This window comes from Oncorhynchus gorbuscha, linkage group LG05, assembly GCF_021184085.1.
Source record: "Oncorhynchus gorbuscha isolate QuinsamMale2020 ecotype Even-year linkage group LG05, OgorEven_v1.0, whole genome shotgun sequence".
In the NCBI taxonomy this organism is placed as follows: Eukaryota; Metazoa; Chordata; class Actinopteri; order Salmoniformes; family Salmonidae; genus Oncorhynchus; species Oncorhynchus gorbuscha.
The window spans coordinates 61783621-61805025 of record NC_060177.1 but is presented as its reverse complement, the minus strand read 5'-3'; the positions used below and the strand labels follow the sequence as shown (position 1 = coordinate 61805025).

At 44.7% G+C, this 21405-nt stretch overlaps 1 protein-coding gene across 1 annotated transcript in view; it reads right to left on the bottom strand.

Moving 5' to 3' along the window:
* The window catches only part of LOC124036249 (hemicentin-1-like), an 83389-nt gene that overhangs the window by 37360 nt on the left and 24624 nt on the right, over positions 1-21405 (bottom strand). Inside the window, exons 11-25 of the mRNA XM_046350559.1 lie at positions 20898-21170; positions 20266-20407; positions 19819-19946; positions 17411-17524; positions 17108-17266; positions 16789-16983; positions 11446-11541; positions 11142-11269; positions 10906-11050; positions 10464-10576; positions 9670-9829; positions 9312-9471; positions 7561-7688; positions 7185-7436; positions 4259-4342 (exon numbers count right to left, since the gene is read on the bottom strand). Coding sequence (XP_046206515.1) covers positions 4259-4342; positions 7185-7436; positions 7561-7688; positions 9312-9471; positions 9670-9829; positions 10464-10576; positions 10906-11050; positions 11142-11269; positions 11446-11541; positions 16789-16983; positions 17108-17266; positions 17411-17524; positions 19819-19946; positions 20266-20407; positions 20898-21170 — 2277 coding nt within the window. The remainder of the gene's footprint in view (positions 1-4258; positions 4343-7184; positions 7437-7560; positions 7689-9311; positions 9472-9669; positions 9830-10463; positions 10577-10905; positions 11051-11141; positions 11270-11445; positions 11542-16788; positions 16984-17107; positions 17267-17410; positions 17525-19818; positions 19947-20265; positions 20408-20897; positions 21171-21405) is intronic.

Genomic DNA, 21405 nt, shown 5'->3' with positions numbered 1-21405 from the left:
CCAAAGTCTAAATTGTTCCTGGGTTAGAATAATTCATTATGGCCTTTCTCTTGCATTTCAAAGACGATGGTACAATAAAAACAATGTAAACGCATGTTTTTTTCTATGTATTGTCTTTTACCAAATCTAACATTTCCACAAACGTCAAAGTGTTTCCTTTCAAATGGTATCAAGACTATGCAAATTCTTGCTTCAGGTCCTGAGCTACAGGCAATTAGATTTGAGTATGTCATTTTAGGCAAAAATTGAAGAAAAGGGGGCTAATCCTTTAAATGATGATTTTGGAATGAGATGTTCGACGAGCAGGTGTCACACACTTTTGGTCATGTAGTGTATGAACGTGTGGATATAATTATTTGCCTACTCTGGTAAATGTGTATGTGAGTGAGTGCAGATAGGGATATTTGTGTGTGTGGTTCAGGGACAGGGTTGGGGTCAATTCAGTTTCAGTTCAGTCAATTGACCCTTCGCTAAATCAAGTACCAGAATTTTGGGCAACCAATCACATATCTCCAATGGATAGCAACCGTCGTTGAGTCCAACACCCCGGGCAAGCTCACGTTTCAAGCACATGAAAGCCAATGAGACGTATGACAAAACAGAGTTTTCATAGAAAACGTAGCTCAATTGATTAAATGTCTAAATAACAGTGAATGCACCAGGCGTACTTGCTATTGTGATTCCTGAAATGCAGAGGCTGTTGGAGTATTTTTCGAATACAGAATTGACCACCAAAAATTGCTAATGCTAGCTAGCTCTCTAGCTGGTTAATATAACTTGTTTTCTCAAAATGTATGTTATCAGGATACAACTAGAGCAAACTAGTTAGGTCCATAAGTAGTTAGTAGCAGATTTGACTGCATGACATTGCATTCAGAGGCATCTAGTTGCTAGCCACACCACAAACTTAATTGTACCAGGTTCCCGTGAAGCAATTTTAATGACAGTCCACCACAACATACCCGATAGTCTCCAGATTAGCAAGGAGTAGTCTGTGTTTAATTTTGTTGTGTAAAAACACAATTTGAGATCATTGTGAGGGGTTTTCTCCAGTAGTTTGAATGCTCTGTGTATTACTCTGGGTACGAAATAGATAAGGTCAGTGTGTTATCACAGGTTGATAGCCTAGCTTCTTCTGAGTCGATAGAGCTATTACTTGAGCCAATAGAGCTTGCCAGCTTGTAGTCCCAAAAACCAGAAACGAGTTACATCTGGTTCGTTCAGCCATTCCTATGGGGGAAATGATGGGGGAAAATTGAGTTTTGGGATAAACTGCAAAAATAAGGTCTGAGATTAACACAGGCTTAGAAGATGTTATATATATTGTTCTATGACAGGGTTACCCAGGGTTTTATTTCCCCCCCTCAAACATTTTCTGAGTAAAAATAAATCAAAATGTGTATGCGGAATTTTTATTGTTGGGACATAAAAGTCTCTAAAAAAAACACCAGGAGATCAACTCAATGTGATTTTAATTTAAGAAATCTGTTCCCAAGTACTCCCACGCATAATAGAGAGACACAGCGTGATCAATGTTTGAAATTATTATATATCGGGTAAACATGATATATTTTTGGGCTTCTTGCGGTCAATTTGCAGTGTACAAATGATTTGTAATTATGTTCCGGCCCCCCCACCATCCGCTCAATCATTTTTTTTTGCCATTGCTCAGAGATCATTTTTGTAAAGTTTTACATCACATTTTTTGCAATTCTATACATTTTGCAATAGGGAGACATTGCAATAGGGAGACATAGGGAGACATTTTTGCAGTTTTGAAGCTAATTTCCTGCAATCAAACACATTTTTGTCATGACGTATGCCATGTTAATATGATATCTAAGTGAGAATGACTAACAAAATCAATAGGGGCCCCCTGAAGGTCGGGGCCTCTGGGCACGTGACCTGCGTGCCCGGTCAGTATTCGGTCATGATTACTTCAATCAACTAACTACCAATCAAAAATTGTTCGCTGACATGGCTAATTCAATGACTGTCAGTGACTGACATAACAATGGAAAACGTCTGATACACAACCACGTTTCTAAATTGTACCTGGTGTATTATACTATTCTTACTCGCAATAGTAAGTTGAGACCACGAATGAGTTCCATTTTCGGTCGGGGACCGCTTATGTCACTTATGCTTGGAACCAGCCCTGAATATCAGTCAGTCAACTTTCTTGATTATGAAGCCGTTATGTGCTTGTTTTGATCACATACATGCTTCAAAATGCCCCCCCCCCCCAAAAAAACATTAATTTCCCGTAGGCAGAGTTAGTGCCTACAAAAAGACGGCATTACTATTGTTCTCTGTTGACCGCTCCGTTCATGGCAGGAGACCGGGATTGTGTCACAGTTTACAGGTAATGTCACTGATGATGTTTGAGGGACCTGGATTATCTCTAATGTGTAATCAAATGGGTCCCTGTAGCCTGTAGAGGTGAACCAGCCCAATCAAAAGCAAGCCATTATTGACCTGTCTGAAACATGAACCTGAATTTATCATTTGGGTGGTTTAGTGTTGTTTTGGCTGCCCGTTTGTAGTTCTTTTGGATGATTTGGGGTACCTGTTTGTGGTTGTTCTTGCTGTTTTGTGTACTTTTGGGCTGTTTGGAGTTCCTGTTTGGGGTTGTTTTTGCTGTTTTGTGTACTTTTGGGCTGTTTGGAGTTGCTGTTTGAGGTTGTTTTTGCTGTTTTGTGTACTTTTGGGCTGTTTGGAGTTCCTGTTTGGGGTTGTTTGGGGTTGTTTGGGGTTGTTTGGGCTGTTTGGAGTTCCTGTTTGGGGTTGTTTGGGGTTGTTTGGGGTTGTTTGGGCTGTTTGGAGTTCCTGTTTGGGGTTGTTTGGGGTTGTTTGGGCTGTTTGGAGTTCCTGTTTGGGGTTGTTTGGGGTTGTTTGGGCTGTTTGGAGTTCCTGTTTGGGGTTGTTTGGGGTTGTTTGGGGTTGTTTTGGGCTGTTTGGAGTTCTTGTTTGGGGTTGTTTTGCATATGTTGGAATTGTTTTGAGTACCTTTGGGATCTTTTGGGTACCTTTGGGGTGCTTTGCGGTACTTTTGGGTTGTTTTGAGTACTTGTTTATGGTTGTTTGAGGTTGTTTTGGGTACTTTTGGGTTGTTTTGTGTATGTTGTTTTTCGTGGGGTTACTTATGGGTACCTTTGGGTTCTTTTGAGTTGTTTTGGGTCGTATTGGGTACGTTTGGGTTGTCTTTGGTTTACCTGTTTGGGGTTGTTCAGGGTACTTTTGGGTTGTTTAGGGTACCTTGGGGTTCTTCTGGGTACTTTAAGGTTCTTTCAGGTTCATGTTTGGGGTTGTTTGTTTTTTGAGGGATTGTTTGGGGTTGTTTTGAGTTCTTTGGGGTGTTACCCTGTAATGGTAACAGTGTAGCTGCCTGTCTAAGCTCTACAAGGAGGGCCAGTGGAGCCAGCCTACTCAGTAGAGGAGTACCCCAGATATCTCTGTCTATTATCTGCCAGCAGCAGTCTGTAATCAGGAATCCTCTCCCAGCAGGCCCCCTCGCAGAGCGGAGAGGAAAGCAGATGTGGCCCGCTGAGCCACATCTTCAGGCAGAATGATGTTCCAGCTGCTGCTATGTCCGTATTAGCCCACTCCTCACCTTCTCAAACATGCCCGTTACCATACAAACAACTCGGAATAATATATTTATATTATTCCTCTTTTTTTCACTACGCATTAGGAAGGGCCCAGCCCGGCCCGTAAGTAAGCATTTCACTGTTTGTCTACACCTGCATGTGACAAATCACATTTGATTTGATTTGAGTTGAACACCTATTTAAATACCCTGTCAACAAGAAGTTCAATGGGCCCACGCATAAGAAAGAATGCTCAAACAAACACACACACACACTTTCTCAGCCATGCTGCGTGCTACTTCCCCCTTCACCAAGATGTTAAAATAGAGACAGAAACAGTATTCAATAGAATGAAAGCACACCATTGGGATATCAGGGGTATTGAAACACACATTTGTTTCCACAGACAAATTAAGCTCTATGGATGAAAGCAGAGCAATGCCTTGAAGGTAGCTAGATAAATCCACACCTTGTCCTACATTTAATATGGAGCTAGCTCTGGGAATGATGAAAGAAAACAGTTCCATCCAAACATTACCAGAAAAAGATTCACCACATCTGTTCACTTTGGTCAGGCTGTGTAAATTGTGTATTTTTTCTGACACCAGATGTGTTTCCCTCTATAGCAAATCACCCCAGAGAACATACATAAATAAATCTTATCCTACCTTCGGCGGGGCAGGGGATGGTGACCTTGCTGTTAGACACTTTCTCCATGATGGCATCTCCAGGCTCAGCGAAGGACGGGGCCTCTGTGTAAAGGATAAAGGATATAGCATTAGGACAGCACAGGGAATAAGACAAAGGGTTTATTTAGCATCATGGGTTATAAAGGCTACTGTAAATAATATGTGTCAAGGTTAGGTTGAGATTTCTATAAGATATAGGCTTGATTTTAGTGTTAATGTTCAGCTCGAGTAGTATTAGGTAAGACATGAGTGCTAGGGTTAATCCTGGCGGTGGGGTGAAGATGTTGTGCTACTGACCCTGACAATGTGAGTCATGTCTCCTTTGACCCCTACTCACTCGTTAACCTCCAGCTTCGACTTCCTCTAATCCTTCCCACAGCTTAAGCTGACCTCTAAGGTCAAATATCCCCTCAATCAACACCCACTAACCTACTGACCCATGCTCTTGTCAAATAGAATGGATTTTATAGGACTGCTTGTTTAAAGGACCTCACGCTGCTTGCTTAGCGAGTACCACTTCCTCCGGATTCAGATCACACAAAGCTCGAACCCTGGACCTGTGCCTTGTTAGCACACGTGACCACCCTCCTAAAGCATCTTACCAGTCGGATCCAAGTGAAAAGCTAGCAATTCGCTGGAGCAAGTGGGACATTTCAGGCTGAGGAGTAAGTTGCACACATCCCCAGAGGCGTTATGCCCATAAGGGGCACAGGGTCACGTGCCCCTTCAGATTTGTCTTGTATAAAAATATATATATTTTTTTTTTCTCTCTGTAGTACTGTACTTATAGCCACCTAGCAATTTTATGAAGTTGGCTTTAGCTATTCCAGATATGTTCCCATCTGACAACTTCACAACTAGCTGACAATAAGCTATTTCAGCCTATCAATCAAGTTAGAGTAGTTAGCTTGTCTAACTATCTTAGCTGGCATGCCTACTGTCAAGGTTGTTAGACTTTAGAAATGCGAGCAGTAAATAAATGTCCTGAATAAGACTTACATTCCTTTCAATATTTTACACAGATTTGAGCAAAGATGCAGAGAAGCATATTTAATTTCTTTAAAAAAATAACCACCAGTCAGGAAGATGGAGACAGCTCAAGAGGAATGCTTAGATATGCAGTAAAATAAGCCTAGATTGCAGGAAAAAGGTAAAAAAAAAAAAAAAAAAAGGTAAATTCTCACGTTTACAAACGGGGGGCCTAGCCCCTCTCCAGACCATCACCCAGCCATAAAGTTCTTTGTGCCCCCTCAGATTTTGGGGGTGCATGACACCCCTGCACATCCCCATGAGCTGCACATTGTGACCATATGATGCTGCTTCCAGAGAAAGCACCTCCAAAGACAACTGTCCTTGTCTATTCTGTCTTTAACCATATCAGTCCCGAGAGCCCAGCAAAAATAGGCTTTTCATTTATCTGACTTTCATTTATCTGCATGTCCAGCCCTTATATTCAGCCTCAAAATGAAGTGTTTTACAATTTGACATAAACAGTTGAAGTCATGAGTTTTTTTGACAAATGTACATTTAAAAAATGAAGGTCCGCCAAAGCAAAAACCTGATAAAAATGAATGTATATGAATGTAAGTACAGAATTGGTTTGCTCACGGGGAAATGAATATGACAACTGTCTGAAGGTTGTGTCAGCAACTAAGTGAGCTTGTTACATCATTATGGACACTATGTCCCATAGGTGTGGACAAGAGTCTCATGACTTGGACTCGAGTCACAAACATGATGACTTGCAACTCGACTTTGACTTTTACACCAATGACTCGTGACTTGACTTGGACTTGAGCCTTTTGACTCGACGTGACTTGATAACCTCCCCAAGCCCAAATATTAAAAATTATGCTTTTTAAAAAGTATGCAGCACAACAATTCTTCATTTAACGGATTACAGTTTGAAACAGACAGCAGCCAATCAAATTGTGCCAGCTGAGAAAAAGTTGTGCGTGGCAGTGCAGAGGAACATCGGGGTGTCTTTCTCATGGCTACCCATGTATTTCCATAGAAATATAACGTTTATTTGGAAAGTAATAAATATAGAGATATTTTTAAAAGCATTCATGATTTGCGTAAATGTAATATACTTACTATTACTCTTGTTAAAAATATGAAATGGTATTATAATGCTCTCTTCACCAAATGTGACTTGTTTAGGACTCAAAACTCAAAGTTTAGGACTTGAGACTTGACTCGCGACTTGACAGTCTTGACTTGGGACTTGTCTTGGGACTTGAGTGCTAAGACTTGAGACTTAATTGTGACTTGTAAAATAATGACTTGGTCCCACCTCTGCTATGTCCTGTGATTTCCCATGTAGAAGAACCCCTTCCCTTCTAATGGCTCTTGTGTAGCTTGTGAACATCATAGAGCAAAACATGTGCATGTTCATCTCAGCTTTTCATAGATAGTTTGTAGCTCAAACCATTTGGACTCATTACAGACGTTTTTTTCTAAAAAGACCCGGCCCCGGGCCCCTTCGGAATCTGCCCTTGTCACAAAAACACCACTCTAGCTTAGCCTCCGTTAATCACAGAGACTTGGTATCTACGGATGCAGACTAAATAGACAAATCCAATGGGACAACCCAGAAGCTCAAACTCACAATGTTAAAAAGGGGTTAGAAGTACAAGCATGCCGGCGTTACGATGGGAATCATTGGGTTAAGCTGGGACAGTGTTTCCTCAATGTAAAACGGTGAAAATATCTATTTTAGGTGTACTGTTACAGTCACTTCTGTGTGAACCTTTTTCAACACTATTGACAATGACACTATTGTGTATCAGTCTGTGGAAATTGTTCGCGGAGTGCTTGGGCTGATCTGATGAATGGATAAATAAATAGATGTACAGTATATTAGGAGAGAAAAGCTGCATCATTGATGAATCCGATTTCTCACCTAGCACCTCCAGTTTGACCTCCATGGTATCCTGTCCAGCAGTGTTCTTGGCCACACAGCTGTAGGTGCCCTGGTCAGTGAGGCTGGCCCTGTGGATTCTGAGGGCTGCAGTGTCCCTCGCCCCGGCAGGACGTCCGTTGTGGAACCAGCTGATCTCAGGTCTGGGCTCCCCCTGAACCACACACGGCAGAACCACCGTCTGGCCTATCAGCGCCTTCAGCAGGGACGGAGCTGCCTGGATCTTGGGCTTAACTGGGAAACAATGTCTCATGATATCTATTAGATGCATGACATCATCTTGAACAGTGAAGTGAAACAGGCTGTCAGATCTCAAGTTCACATAGCATCTACAAAGTGAGAATCCATAACGAGATACCTTGTATGTGTAAATTGTAGTTGAGCGACACGTTGCCGGCTGGGTTTTCTGCTGAGCAGGTGTAAAGTTTACTATCAATCAGTCGGACATCGGTGATCTTGAGAGAACCAGAAGGCAGCACAGTGAACCTGGACATGGAGAGAGGTCAGAGGTCAGGCTGAGTATAACACTGTTACTCACAGTGGAGTCACACTGGAAATCCTCAACCCTGTTCACGTTTTTGTGAATATGTGTGAGTGTGTGCATGTGTGTGTGCTGTACATGCCCGTGTAGTTCTGGCTTTTATAATACCATCCACATTGCATAATAGTAACTGAACTTCTCAACTGAACTGAAATCCCCAGCAGACCTACACCCAACTGCAGAAATGGATAATATGCACAAATGTAAACAATGCTCTGAGATTTATACGTTTCTCTGCTAAGCAACTAAAATTATATCAATAACATGTTTGGAAATGATCTGGAACCACAAACAGCCCTATATTTCAACACTGCACATGTGGCTAAAACACTCTGCCCCCTTACTGCTTCAAACCCAACCAGTGGCATACATCATAGAAACGGAATGACTGGCTCAGCAGCGGTCGGTCTCTACTGAGAAGTAAAGCAGTTCTAAGTCACTTTAGTGGCGAGTTGGGAGCTGAGCACAAACTGGAGACATGGACCCAACATACAGCCTCATCTGTGTATACATGCTGACACAGGCTGACTGGGACAAATTGGGCTTATCAGAGAGGTCTGAGTGCAGCTCCCTAGCCTCCCCGACTGACCCAGTGTGGGCTAGCGCTCTTCTACTCTCCAGCTGTGCTAGCTCTCGCTCTCTTTCTTTCTCTCTCTCTCACTCTCTCGTTCTCTGTTTGCAGCGCTGGGACATGCGGTGGAGGTGGTGGAGAAGAAGAGGGCTATGGCAGCAGAACACCCACTGACTGAGTTATTCAAAACAATCCGTTTCTCCCTGCTCACACCGGCTGGGCCAAAGGATGGGCGGCAGATAGACTCCTGGATGGAGAGAATGCGTCTGTCCTCTCCATTGCTGAGGGCTGAAGGGGTTATGGGTGGAGGTGTGTTATTGTCATCAGACAGCCAGGGCTGGTAAAGAGTAAGGAGAAGACATGCTCTTTTATGGCAGAAGATCCACAGGGGAGCCAAACGTCAAACAGGCTGTACTTTTATCTCTTCTTCTGTCAGTCTTCTCCCCTACTTCCCGTCAGCACACCCCTCCCCCTCTCCTCCGTCCCTGTTCCCCACTCCTTCCTGGCCCCACATAAGCATCCTCCTTCCACCACTACCACAGCGTTCAACACTGTCACACAGTTCCTCCAGAGACATAGGGACTGGTCATGGCCAGTAGGTTTCACTGTCATCTCTAGTCTGTGCCCTATAGACAGACTCCACCGGACAGTGAAGCCTGTGCTGAGTGACCACAGATTCAGGGATGAGAGAGTCATGTGTAACCATAAGTTCTTCCTCAGAGAAGTTGTTCCATACGACTACACACGCGCAACACACAGCCCAGCGCCAGGCTGCTGCCTCTGCCGCTTCAAAAGGCACCACTAAATGCGCTCCAACAGTTAACGGCTGCTTTAGATAGCAGCCGGATTCAATCAGTGTCCATTGTAAAAGGTTGGTCAGTTAAGTCAGTGATTAGGTAATCGCCTTGGTATGGTGAGAAACTTGCCTTTTATTGCCTATTTACCATTTCACTACATTGTTGCTACATTCTTATGTAACCATGGGTCTTGCTCTTACCAAGCAGTGACTGGAGGGATTGGCTGGCCGTTCCTGCTCCATGTGACCAGAGGAGAGGGACTGCCCTGGACCTCACAAGGGAGGATGACCTCAGAGCCCACCTCAGCAGCCATTTTCACCGTGTTCTCCTCACCACTCACACCTACGAGCTTAGGCTTGGCTGAGGGAAAGGGAAACATTATCTTTTTACAGAGGCAGGTCTGCTCTAAAGCATACAACTTTTTGTAATCTAAACATGTCAAATGCCTTGTGATTTTCTTTTACACAGTACTTCCTCTATCAATGAAACACTTTGGAGAGAAGCCATTGACATCACGCACTGGACAGCCTTTGCTGTAAGTTAATATGCAGCCCTTACTGTTGACACTAAGCTTGATCTCACGGCTGGTGTAGCCCACTGCACTGGTGGCTGTGCAAATATATATGCCTGCATCTTCTGCAGTGGGGTTGAGGATATGGAGGAAGCCGTCAGGGTCTGACTGGGGGGAGGACCTGTCTCTGGGCAGGGGCTCCCTTCCCTGAAGGAAGAGCAGGCAGATACACCCTCAACAGCACTGGGACACATAACTAGGCCAAAGGTTCAATGCACAAATTCACTTCTGATGCTTGCTATAATTACAGAGCCGAGCCCCCTTCCCAAACTAAACTCTCTCTCAGACACACACACACACACACACACACACACACACACACACACACACACACACACACACACACACACACACACACACACACACACACACACACACACACACACACACACACACACACACACACACACACACACTACTACTTCCCCTTCCTTTTTGAACAGAAAATGGCTTTTGCAGACTCACTTTCACCTGACAAGAATATAAATTTACTTGACTCTAGTGTATTAATCTGAGAATGTATGAAACAAGGCTATGAATAAACATTCCTTGACACAGGCAGCCTTATAATATATACACAAGTGTTATATTAGTTTAAAGGTTATTTACATGATGTTAGTGGCCATTCATCTTAAGATGGATGGGCTGTGATTGCAATCCCCACTAGATTCCCTTGTGCTAAATTATGCGATTTGTCAAAGGCCATTTGTCACACGTATGATGGAGCCAAAACCATCATTAAAGAAAAAACAGCTTCAGAGCAGAAAGCATAGCATCCTACCTTGGACCAGACAACAGTTGGCTTGGGAACTCCACTGGACTCACATGACATGGTGATGGCCACGCCCTCGTTGGCTATGTAGTGGTATGGACCAGCGCTGATCTCTGGGGGTACTGAGAAAGTAGGTCACAAGTACAGCTGTCTACTGAGCATGGACAACAAGGAGAGCAGAATTATCACTGGATTTAGCTCAAATCATCTTCATTACAACTTGCTGATGAACCCTAATCTGGATGTCTGTCATTATTGTCTATGGACCAAATTACTTCATCAACGCATGCAGTATATGAAACACTCTCTCAACTATAACACTGCAGGGTGCTCAAGTTACAAGTTGCTCAAGATGTTGTATTCCCATACTAATAGTCGGCACATTCCTACACTAATTAGATGGTCCATGCCATAGCCCTTTGACCATTCTGTAAACCGTATCTTCTCTCACCATGGACTTCCAGGCTGACTGATGTGTTGACCGACCCGGCTACGTTCACCGCAGTGCAAACATAGATCCCAGCATCCTCTGGGAGTGCCCTCTCTATGTACAGGCTGCCATCGCTCCTCAGGAACTTCCTGCCACTCAGCTGCAGCTAGGGAACAGCAATGGATCATTTTAGGCAATGATAAACACACATTCTGAGAGGTAGTAATGTAGGATTATTCAGGCCAGGTCATCCTCACTTGGTTTCCATTGTGGGTCCAGTGTCTCTCTGGCAGGGGTATTCCATCCAATAGCATGCAGGGTATGCTCAGGGACTGACTAATCCCAGTGGTGATGACTGGGGCACCATGTGCCAAAAGAGGGGGCTCTGTTGGACAAAACGGGAGGATATCATTACATGAGCAGACAGACCGAAATACAAAGCAGCAGCTGATCAAATAATGTAGGCTCAAACTGAAACAATTATGGGGAGAGGCAGCAATGGATGCTGGTGTTATCTATCAGCAGAGAAAGGTAAGGCTGAACACAAGCACTAGCTCATACCCAGTCCACTGACACTGACTCTGGCCTCAGTCCTGATGGTTCCGAACTGATTCTTGGCCTCACAGACATACAGGCCTTCATCATCCAACCAGACATCTGTGGACAGATGCATAGTTACTCTGAGAATACTATTATCGTGATCAAATAAATACAGATTCCACTTATAGGATGGCTTCTCCATGCAAACCTCAGTATGAGACAGGTTACGTGTGCAAGTAAGGGAATTTAGAATAGAGTGCATACTAGCTAGAATCATTCTAAGAGTTCATCAACTCTGGCTCAATCATCTACAGGCATTCTCTTGGTTTATTTATAATGTCATTAGGATTCATAAAAAAATGTATCAATACAATAAGACACAATGTAGTACAGCTGCTTATACAGCATGTCCTAAACAGTATATTTTACTTAGACCACATGATGACATGATTACATTGCAAGTGTCTAAATGGCTGATGTCAACTCATGTGAAGAGTAAACGGTGAAAACGAAGTTGTCCAATGCGTATACAATATGTAGCCTACATATCTCAAATCAAATCAAATCAAATCAAATCAAATTTATTTATATAGCCCTTCGTACATCAGCTGATATCTCAAAGTGCTGTACAGAAACCCAGCCTAAAACCCCAAACAGCAAACAATGCAGGTGTAAAAGCACGGTGGCTAGGAAAAACTCCCTAGAAAGGCCAAAACCTAGGAAGAAACCTAGAGAGGAACCGGGCTATGTGGGGTGGCCAGTCCTCTTCTGGCTGTGCCGGGTAGAGATTATAACAGAAAATGACCAAGATGTTCAAATGTTCATAAATGACCAGCATGGTCAAATAATAATAAGGCAGAACAGTTGAAACTGGAGCAGCAGCACAGTCAGGTGGACTGGGGACAGCAAGGAGCCATCATGTCAGGTAGTCCTGGGGCACGGTCCTAGGGCTCAGGTCCAGCATGGTTGAATAATAGTAAGGCAGAACAGTTGAAACTGGAGCAGGAGCATGGCCAGGTGGACTGGGGACAGCAAGGAGTCCTCATGTCAGGTAGTCCTGGGACATGGTCCTAGGGGCCCAGGCCAGTTGAAACTGGAGCAGCAGCATGGCCAGGTGGACTGGGGACAGCAAGGAGTCATCATGTCAGGTAGTCCTGGGGCATGGTTCTAGGGCTCAGGTCCTCCGAGAGAGAGAAAGAAGGAGAGAAGGAGAGAATTAGAGAACGCACACTTAGATTTACACAGGACACCGAATAGGACAGGAGAAGTACTCCAGATAAACAAACTGACCCTAGCCCCCGACACATAAACTACTGCAGCATAAATACTGGAGGCTGAGACAGGAGGGGTCAGGAGACACTGTGGCCCCATCCGAGGACACCCCGGACAGGGCCAAACAGGAAGGATATAACCCCACCCACTTTGCCAAAGCACAGCCCCCACACCACTAGAGGGAAATCTTCAACCACCAACTTACCATCCTGAGACAAGGCCGAGTATAGCCCACAAAGATCTCCGACACGGTACAACCCAAGGGGGGGAACCCAGACAGGCCGACCACAACAGTGAATCAACCCACCCAGGTGACGCACCCCCAGGGACGGCACGAGAGAGCCCCAGCAAGCCAGTGACTCAGCCCCCGTAACAGGGTTAGAGGCAGAGAATCCCAGTGGAAAAAGGGGAACCGGCCAGGCAGAGACAGCAAGGGCGGTTCGTTGCTCCAGAGCCTTTCCGTTCACCTTCCCACTCCTGGGCCAGACTACACTCAATCATATGACCCACTGAAGAGATGAGTCTTCAGTAAAGACTTAAAGGTTGAGACCGAGTTTGCGTCTCTGACATGGGTAGGCAGACCGTTCCATAAAAATGGAGCTCTATAGGAGAAAGCCCTGCCTCCAGCTGTTTGCTTAGAAATTCTAGGTACAATTAGGAGGCCTGCGTCTTGTGACCGTAGCGTACGTATAGGTATGTACGGCAGGACCAAATCAGAGAGGTAGGTAGGAGCAAGCCCATGTAATGCTTTGTAGGTTAGCAGTAAAACCTTGAAATCAGCCCTTGCTTTGACAGGAAGCCAGTGTAGAGAGGCTAGCACTGGAGTAATATGATCAAATTTTTTGGTTCTAGTCAGGATTCTAGCAGCCGTATTTAGCACTAACTGAAGTTTATTTAGTGCTTTATCCGGGTAGCCGGAAAATAGAGCATTGCAGTAGTCTAACCTAGAAGTGACAAAAGCATGGATTAATTTTTCTGCATCATTTTTGGACAGAAAGTTTCTGATTTTTGCAATGTTACGTAGATGGAAAAAAAGCTGTCCTCGAAATGGTCTTGATATGTTCTTCAAAAGAGAGATCAGGGTCCAGAGTAACGCCGAGGTCCTTCACAGTTTTATTTGAGACGACTGTACAACCATTAAGATTAATTGTCAGATTCAACAGAAGATCTCTTTGTTTCTTGGGACCTAGAACAAGCATCTCTGTTTTGTCCGAGTTTAATAGTAGAAAGTTTGCAGCCATCCACTTCCTTATGTCTGAAACACATGCTTCTAGCGAGGGCAATTTTGGTGCTTCACCATGTTTCATTGAAATGTACAGCTGTGTGTCATCCGCATAGCAGTGAAAGTTTACATTATGTTTTCGAATAACATCCCCAAGAGGTAAAATATATAGTGAAAACAATAGTGGTCCTAAAACAGAACCTTGAGGAACACCGAAATGTACAGTTGATTTGTCAGAGGACAAACCATTCACAGAGACAAACTGATATCTTTCCGACAGATAAGACCTAAACCAGGCCAGAACATGTCCGTGTAGACCAATTTGGGTTTCCAATCTCTCCAAAAGAATGTGGTGATCGATGGTATCAAAAGCAGCACTAAGGTCTAGGAGCACGAGGACAGATGCAGAGCCTCGGTCCGATGCCATCAAAATGTCATTTACCACCTTCACAAGTGCCGTCTCAGTGCTATGATGGGGTCTAAAACCAGACTGAAGCATTTCGTAGTCTTCAGGAAGGCAGTGAGTTGCTGCGCAACAGCCTTCTCTAAAATCTTTGAGAGGAATGGAAGATTCGATATAGGCCGATAGTTTTTATATTTTCTGGGTCAAGGTTTGGCTTTTTCAAGAGAGGCTTTATTACTGCCACTTTTAGTGAGTTTGGTACACATCCAGTGGATAGAGAGCCGTTTATTATGTTCAACATAGGAGGGCCAAGCACAGGAAGCAGCTCTTTCAGTAGTTTAGTTGGAATAGGGTCCAGTATACAGCTTGAAGGTTTAGAGGCCATGATTATTTTCATCATTGTGTCAAGAGATATAGTACTAAAACACTTGAGCGTCTCTCTTGATCCTAGGTCCTGGCAGAGTTGTGCAGACTCAGGACAACTGAGGTTTGGAGGAATACGCAGGTTTAAAGAGGAGTCCGTAATTTGCTTTCTAATAATCATAATCTTTTCCTCAAAGAAGTTCATGAATTTATCACTGCTAAAGTGCAAGTCATCCTCTCTTGGGGAATGCTGCTTTTTAGTTAGCTTTGCCACAGTATCAAAAAAGGAATTTCGGATTGTTCTTATTTTCCTCAATTAAGTTAGAAAAATAGGACGATCGAGCAGCAGTAAGGGCTCTTCGGTACTGCACGGTACCATCCTTCCAAGCTAGTCGGAAGACTTCCAGTTTGGTGTGGCGCCATTTCCGTTCCAATTTTCTGGAAGCTTGCTTCAGAGCTCGGGTATTTTCTGTGTACCATGGAGCTAGTTTCTTATGAGACATTTTTTTAGTTTTTAGGGGTGCAACTGCATCTAGGGTATTGCACAAGGTTAAATTGAGATCCTCAGTTAGGTGGTTAACGGATTTTTGTCCTCTGGCGTCCTTGGGTAGGCAGAGGGAGTCTGGAAGGGCATCAAGGAATCTTTGTGTTGTCTGTGAATTTATAGCACGACTTTTGATGTTCCTTGGTTGGGGTCTGAGCAGATTATTTGTTGCAATTTCTAACGTAATAAAATGGTGGTCTGATAGTCCAGGATTATGAGGAAAAACATTAAGATCCACAACATTTATTCCATGGGACAAAACTAGGTCCAGCGTATGACTGTGAGAGTGAGTGGGTCCAGAGACATGTTGGACAAAACCCACTGAGTCGATGATGGCTCCAAAAGCCTTTTGGAGTGGGTCTGTGGACTTTTCCATGTGAATATTAAAGTCACCAAAGATTAGAATATTATCTGCAATGACTACAAGGTCTGATAGGAATTCAGGGAACTCAGTGAGAAACGCTGTATATGGCCCAGGAGGCCTGTAAACAGTAGCTATAAAAAGTGATTGAGTAGGCTGCATAGATTTCATGACTAGAAGCTCAAAAGACGAAAACGTCATTTTTTCTTTTGTAAATTGAAATTTGCTATCGTAAATGTTAGCAACACCTCCGCCTTTGCGGGATGCACGGGGGGATATGGTCACTAGTGTAGCCAGGAGGTGAGGCCTCATTTAACACAGTAAATTCATCAGGCTTAAGCCATGTTTCAGTCAGGCCAATCACATCAAGATTATGATCAGTGATTAGTTCATTGACTATAATTGCCTTTGAAGTAAGGGATCTAACATTAAGTAGCCCTATTTTGAGATGTGAGGTATCATGATCTCTTTCAGTAATGACAGGAATGGAGGTGGTCTTTATCCTAGTGAGATTGCTAAGGCGAACACCGCCATGTTTAGTTTTGCCCAACCCAGGTCGAGGCACTAATAAAGAGACCACTGGACTCTCTTTGTTTAAACAATACCAGGTAACGACAGAAACATCTGCTGCCATTTAAGGAAATCATATCAGTACATAGACACAGATGGGGCCAGTGATGAAAGTCCACTTCGCCATGCAAATACTACTGTTTCTCCCTCCCCAACAAAAAATAACCTAGCCTAAAAACATGTAGGATCTGAGCTATGGATAGATATACCAACCACTCTCTCTCTTGTCTCTCTGTTTCTCCCTCACTTCCTCCCTCTCTGACCAAAGGCATGGTCCAAAATATATTATATCCACATTATACAGTTGAACTTCACTCACCCCTATCTTGACATAAAAGTCTCTGTCAATTCTCTAAGGCCCTCAAAGAGCCTCAGTTCCCCTCGCTGAGGGAGAAAGGGGAGACGCTCTATTCATTCAGCAGGGCCAGCTTTATCCTGCCCTGAAGTGCTCCACCTCTTCTATGTTTATGAACCCTAAAGAATGTCAGCCATGCCAGTCACGCACTTGGTGCCAATGGAGGGCTGTGGTCTCTTTGGTGCCTGCTGTTTTGGTAAGGAACTCATTATTGGGATAGCGGGATAGTGTAATAGTGTAAATAAGAATGGTGGGAAAGGGACATAAGACTCACCCTGGATCAGGAGATGCCCTGTTTCTAGTTGCACCGTGCCACCACTGCTGTATGCTTCAGAGATGATCGCTCTACCATCCTTTAGACGCCAGGTAACTGTAGGCAAGGGGAAACCCCGGGCAACACAGGGCAGCGTGACATTCTCCCCCACATCCACTGTCATGTCAACTGGGGTTTCTGAGAATAGAGGGGCCGCTGTGGAAGAAAGAGTGGGAGATCAACGGGAAGTTCTCTATAATCAAATACAGTGTATAAAAAGGACATACAACTACTCTGTTCAAAATACATCCATATTCTGTATTACAATGGCTGCCCTCACCTCCGACCTCCAGGATAACAGTAGCAGACGAGGTTCCCGCAGGGTTACTGGCCACACAGCTGTACTCCCCAGCATCCATCGCCTGCACTCCTCGGATCTGCAGCGTCCCGTGATGCACGTCCTGCTCAGCAAAAGGAACTGAGCCCGCCTGTAGATCACCTGAGAAATGACAAGAAAATGACACACAGACAAACATTTCGACCAAATGAATGTGATTTATCATAACAGATTAAACAAGTGATTAGATATAATCCTATCTAGTGTACTATTGGCAAAAAAACACACAAGTGATCAGTGTTTTACCTTTGGACCATTTGACCAGAGGAAGAGGAACTCCGGTGGCTCGGCACTCCAGGGTCGCATCACCTCCAACTGCCACCATCACAACCTGTTTCACCACCCAGATACTGGGTTCCTCTGTGTGGAGTAAGGGTGAACCAAGATAAAGCTTAAATAATAAACATGATCAAAACGTTTGTGTTATTATCGACCAAATCGGCAGACATGCTCACAATGCTATACGTGATCAGAATAGCAAATTATTGTGAATTGAATTTTGTCAATTGGGCAGAGGCCCAGACAGGAGGTAAAAATAGAAGTATCGCTGTCTGACATTGCACACGCTTTGTACGTCTGCAGAGACGTGACAAGGACAAGCAGGAGCCCAGAGAGAGAGAGAGAGACAGTTGAAAGGATGTGATGATGCATCCTGCCAGAGCCAGCTTCATGGTGTCTTACAGATCAGTGTTGTTCAAAATGACACTCCCAGACAAAAGTGAGTATAATACAAGCACACACCAGGGAGAAGCTGCCATGGTCCATCAGTGCTGTGTCCTCTGTCAAGCACTCAATTACAGCAAGGCTAAAAATACATCCTGAGGACTGTCAACCCTGCCAACATAGGGAAGCTATAACCTACTGTGAAAGACGGGGGAAAATGCCACTGTCAATCTAAGCTCTCCTCACAGCTAGACAACATAGGCCAAACGCGATGGATCAGGTAGACATTCATTCAAACAGCACTCAACAAAAGTTTCTCACAGAAACCATTCAAAAGTGACCCTACACTGAACTGAAAATAAAATAACACATCCTAGATCTGAATTAATTAAATATTCTTATTAAATACTTTTTTCTTTACATAGTTGAATGTGCTGACAACAAAATCACACAGAAATTATCAATGGAAATCAAATGTATCATCCCATGGAGGTCTGGATTTGGACTGACACTCAAAATTAAAGTGGAAAACCACACTACAGGCTGATCCAACTTTGATGTAATGTCCTTAAAACATGTCAAAATGAGGCTCAGTAGTGTGTGTGGCCTCCACGTGCCTGTATGACCTCCCTACAACGCCTGGGCAGGCTCCTGATGAGGTGGCGGATGGTCTCCTGAGGGATCTCCTCCAAGACCTGGACTAAAGCATCCGCCAACTCCTGGACTGTCTGTGGTGCAACGTGCGTTGGTGGATGGAGCGAGACATGATGTCCCAGATGTGCTCAATTGGATTCAGGTCTGGGGAATGGGCGGGCCAGTCCATAGCATCAATGCCTTCCTCTTGCAGGAACTGCTGACACACTCCAGCCACATGAGGTCTAGCATTGTCTTGCATTAGGAGGAACCCAGGGCCAACCGCACCAGCATATGGTCTCACAGGGGGTCTGAGGATCTCATCTCGGTACCTAATGGCAATCAGGCTACCTCTGGCGAGCACATGGAGGGCTGTGAGGCCCCCCAAAGAAATGCCACCCCACACCATGACTGACCCACCGCCAAACCAGTCATGCTGGAGGATGTTGCAGGCAGCAGAACGTTCTCCACGGCGTCTCCAGACTCTGTCACGTCTGTCACATGTGCTCAGTGTGAACCTGCTTTCATCTGTGAAGAGCACAGGGCCAATCTTGGTGTTCTCTGGCAAATGCCAAACGTCCTGCACGGAGTTGGGCTGTAAGCACAACCCCCACCTGTGGACGTCGGGCCCTCATACCACCCTCATGGAGTCTGTTTCTGACCGCAGACACATGCACATTTGTGGCCTGCTGGAGGTCATTTTGCAGGGCTCTGGTAGTGCTCCTTCTGCTCCTCCTTGCACAAAGGCGGAGGTAGCGGTCCTGCTGCTGGGTTGTTGCCCTCCTACGGCCTCCTACACATCTCCTGATGTACTGGCCTGTCTCCTGGTAGCGCCTCCATCCTCTGGACACTACGCTGACAGACACAGCAAACCTTCTTGCCACAGCTCGCATTGATGGGCCATCCTGGATGAGCTGCACTACCTGAGCCACTTGTGTGGGTTGTAGACTCCGTCTCATGCTACCACTAGAGTGAAAGCACCGCCAGCATTCAAAAGTGACCAAAACATCAGCCAGGAAGCATAGGAACTGAGAAGTGGTTTGTGGTCACCACCTGCAGAACCACTCCTTTATTGGGGGTGTCTTGCTAATTGCCTAGAATTTCCACAACAACATGTGAAATGTATTGTCAATCAGTGTTGCTTCCTAAGTGGACAGTTTGAGTTCACAGAAGTGTGATTGACTTAGAGTTACATTGTGTTGTTTAAGTGTTCCCTTTATTTTTTTGAGCAGTGTATATGCATGGGTTGAAAGTGGTAAAGAACTTATCTTTAAATGGAAATCCCACATCATAGCCTTTATAGTGCTATCTTACTCAACCTATAATAGGACTGGAACTGATAAGACATCTCTACCCACCTGCATAATTGAGAGACACAGTCTGAGTGGCAGTTCCAGCCTCGTTGGTTGCCAGGCAGGTGTAGTTCCCAGCATCCTCGGGGAGGGCATCTCTGATTGTTAGATCTCCGTGGTTGGATATACTCATCCTGTATTATGTAAGACAGACATCAGTCATGGGAATTCATTTTAATTGATTTAGATGATTACAAATACATGTGTCTTGGTGAAATTCATCACTTGATGTCCAAGTATATCCAATCTCTTTTGAAAATGTATTTATTGGCAGCCAGATCACGTACATTTACCAAAAATCGGGAATAATGTAGTTTGTGGTTAGCTGCAACTGTAAAATGAAGCAAACGAGATGTGACATTTGTATATTCATGGGAAGCTGTTAAAATAGAATCCAACAACTCTCTGCAGCTGCTGTCGTGTAGGTGTTGAGTGGGCTAAGAGTTCCTTTACCTTGGCCGATTAGGGAGGAACATGTTTCCATGACTCCAGAAGAGCTGCGGAGGGGGGGAGCCGGCTGCTGTGCAGACGAGGCGGACCTCAGACCCCCTGGAGAAGGCTTGTCTCTGGGGTCTGACTACCACAGAAGGGGCCTCTGCAGAGAGATAGAGAGGATCCATAGGAAAGAGCTGATGACTCATGTCCCAGTCATGTTTGTATGAGTAATAATTTATTACAGGCAGAGCTGATCATGGCTAGGCAGTGGTAAACCTCTGCTAGTCTGGGGGCAGAGCGTGATTCACCAGGAGGGCCTGACATCATGATCACAGCGGATCACAGTCAGAGACATGTTTCAAATTTGTTTGTCCTTTGCAAACGCATTACAAGCATCTGAGTCCATGCCCATCATAGAAGCTGCAATTTTCGACTTGCATCAATTGGGCTGATTTGAAACATGTTCTGACTGAGAGTGTTTCTGGAGAAGTAGATAAAAAATGTGTCAATACAATTAGATGGGGCCAGTCATGCTACTAAGGCAGTAATGGAAAGCAGATGCCAGAGGCCTGGAGGAGGTATAGAGGATGTGTTTAGTGTTTAAGCAGATGATCAGTACAGTGTGGTTGGAGTGCGGTGAGCTACAGTACCTGGGACGAGCAGCCACACTGTGACTCCGCTGTCTCCGTTGGCATTGGTGGCCACACACTGGTACTGGCCGGCATCCTGGGGCTGCACCTCATTGATCTCCAGGAAGGAGTTGGGCAGGACCCTGACCCTCCCGGAGTGGGCCAAGATAGTGACGCCTGCCCGCTGCCAAGTCAGGTTGTGGCGCATGGAGCCCTCCACCTGGCAGGCCATCACAGCCACAGCCCCCACCGTAGAGCTCACGTTCAGTGGGGCCTTCAGCACCGGAGGAGGCTCTGTCTCATGGGAAACACAGTCAACACAGTGAGACAAACAACACACTATGAGCAGGGACAAAACAGTTCATTTTACTGTCAATGTAAACATTTGGAATTACATGTTTTGTTTCAAAGTGGTATTTAAATCAGCAATATATAAATAAGATAAGTATTTTGGGAAGCTTTGACTAGCTACGGTACTGTAAGTGATCTGTGACTGTGTGTGTGTGTGTGTGTGTGTGTGTGTGTGTGT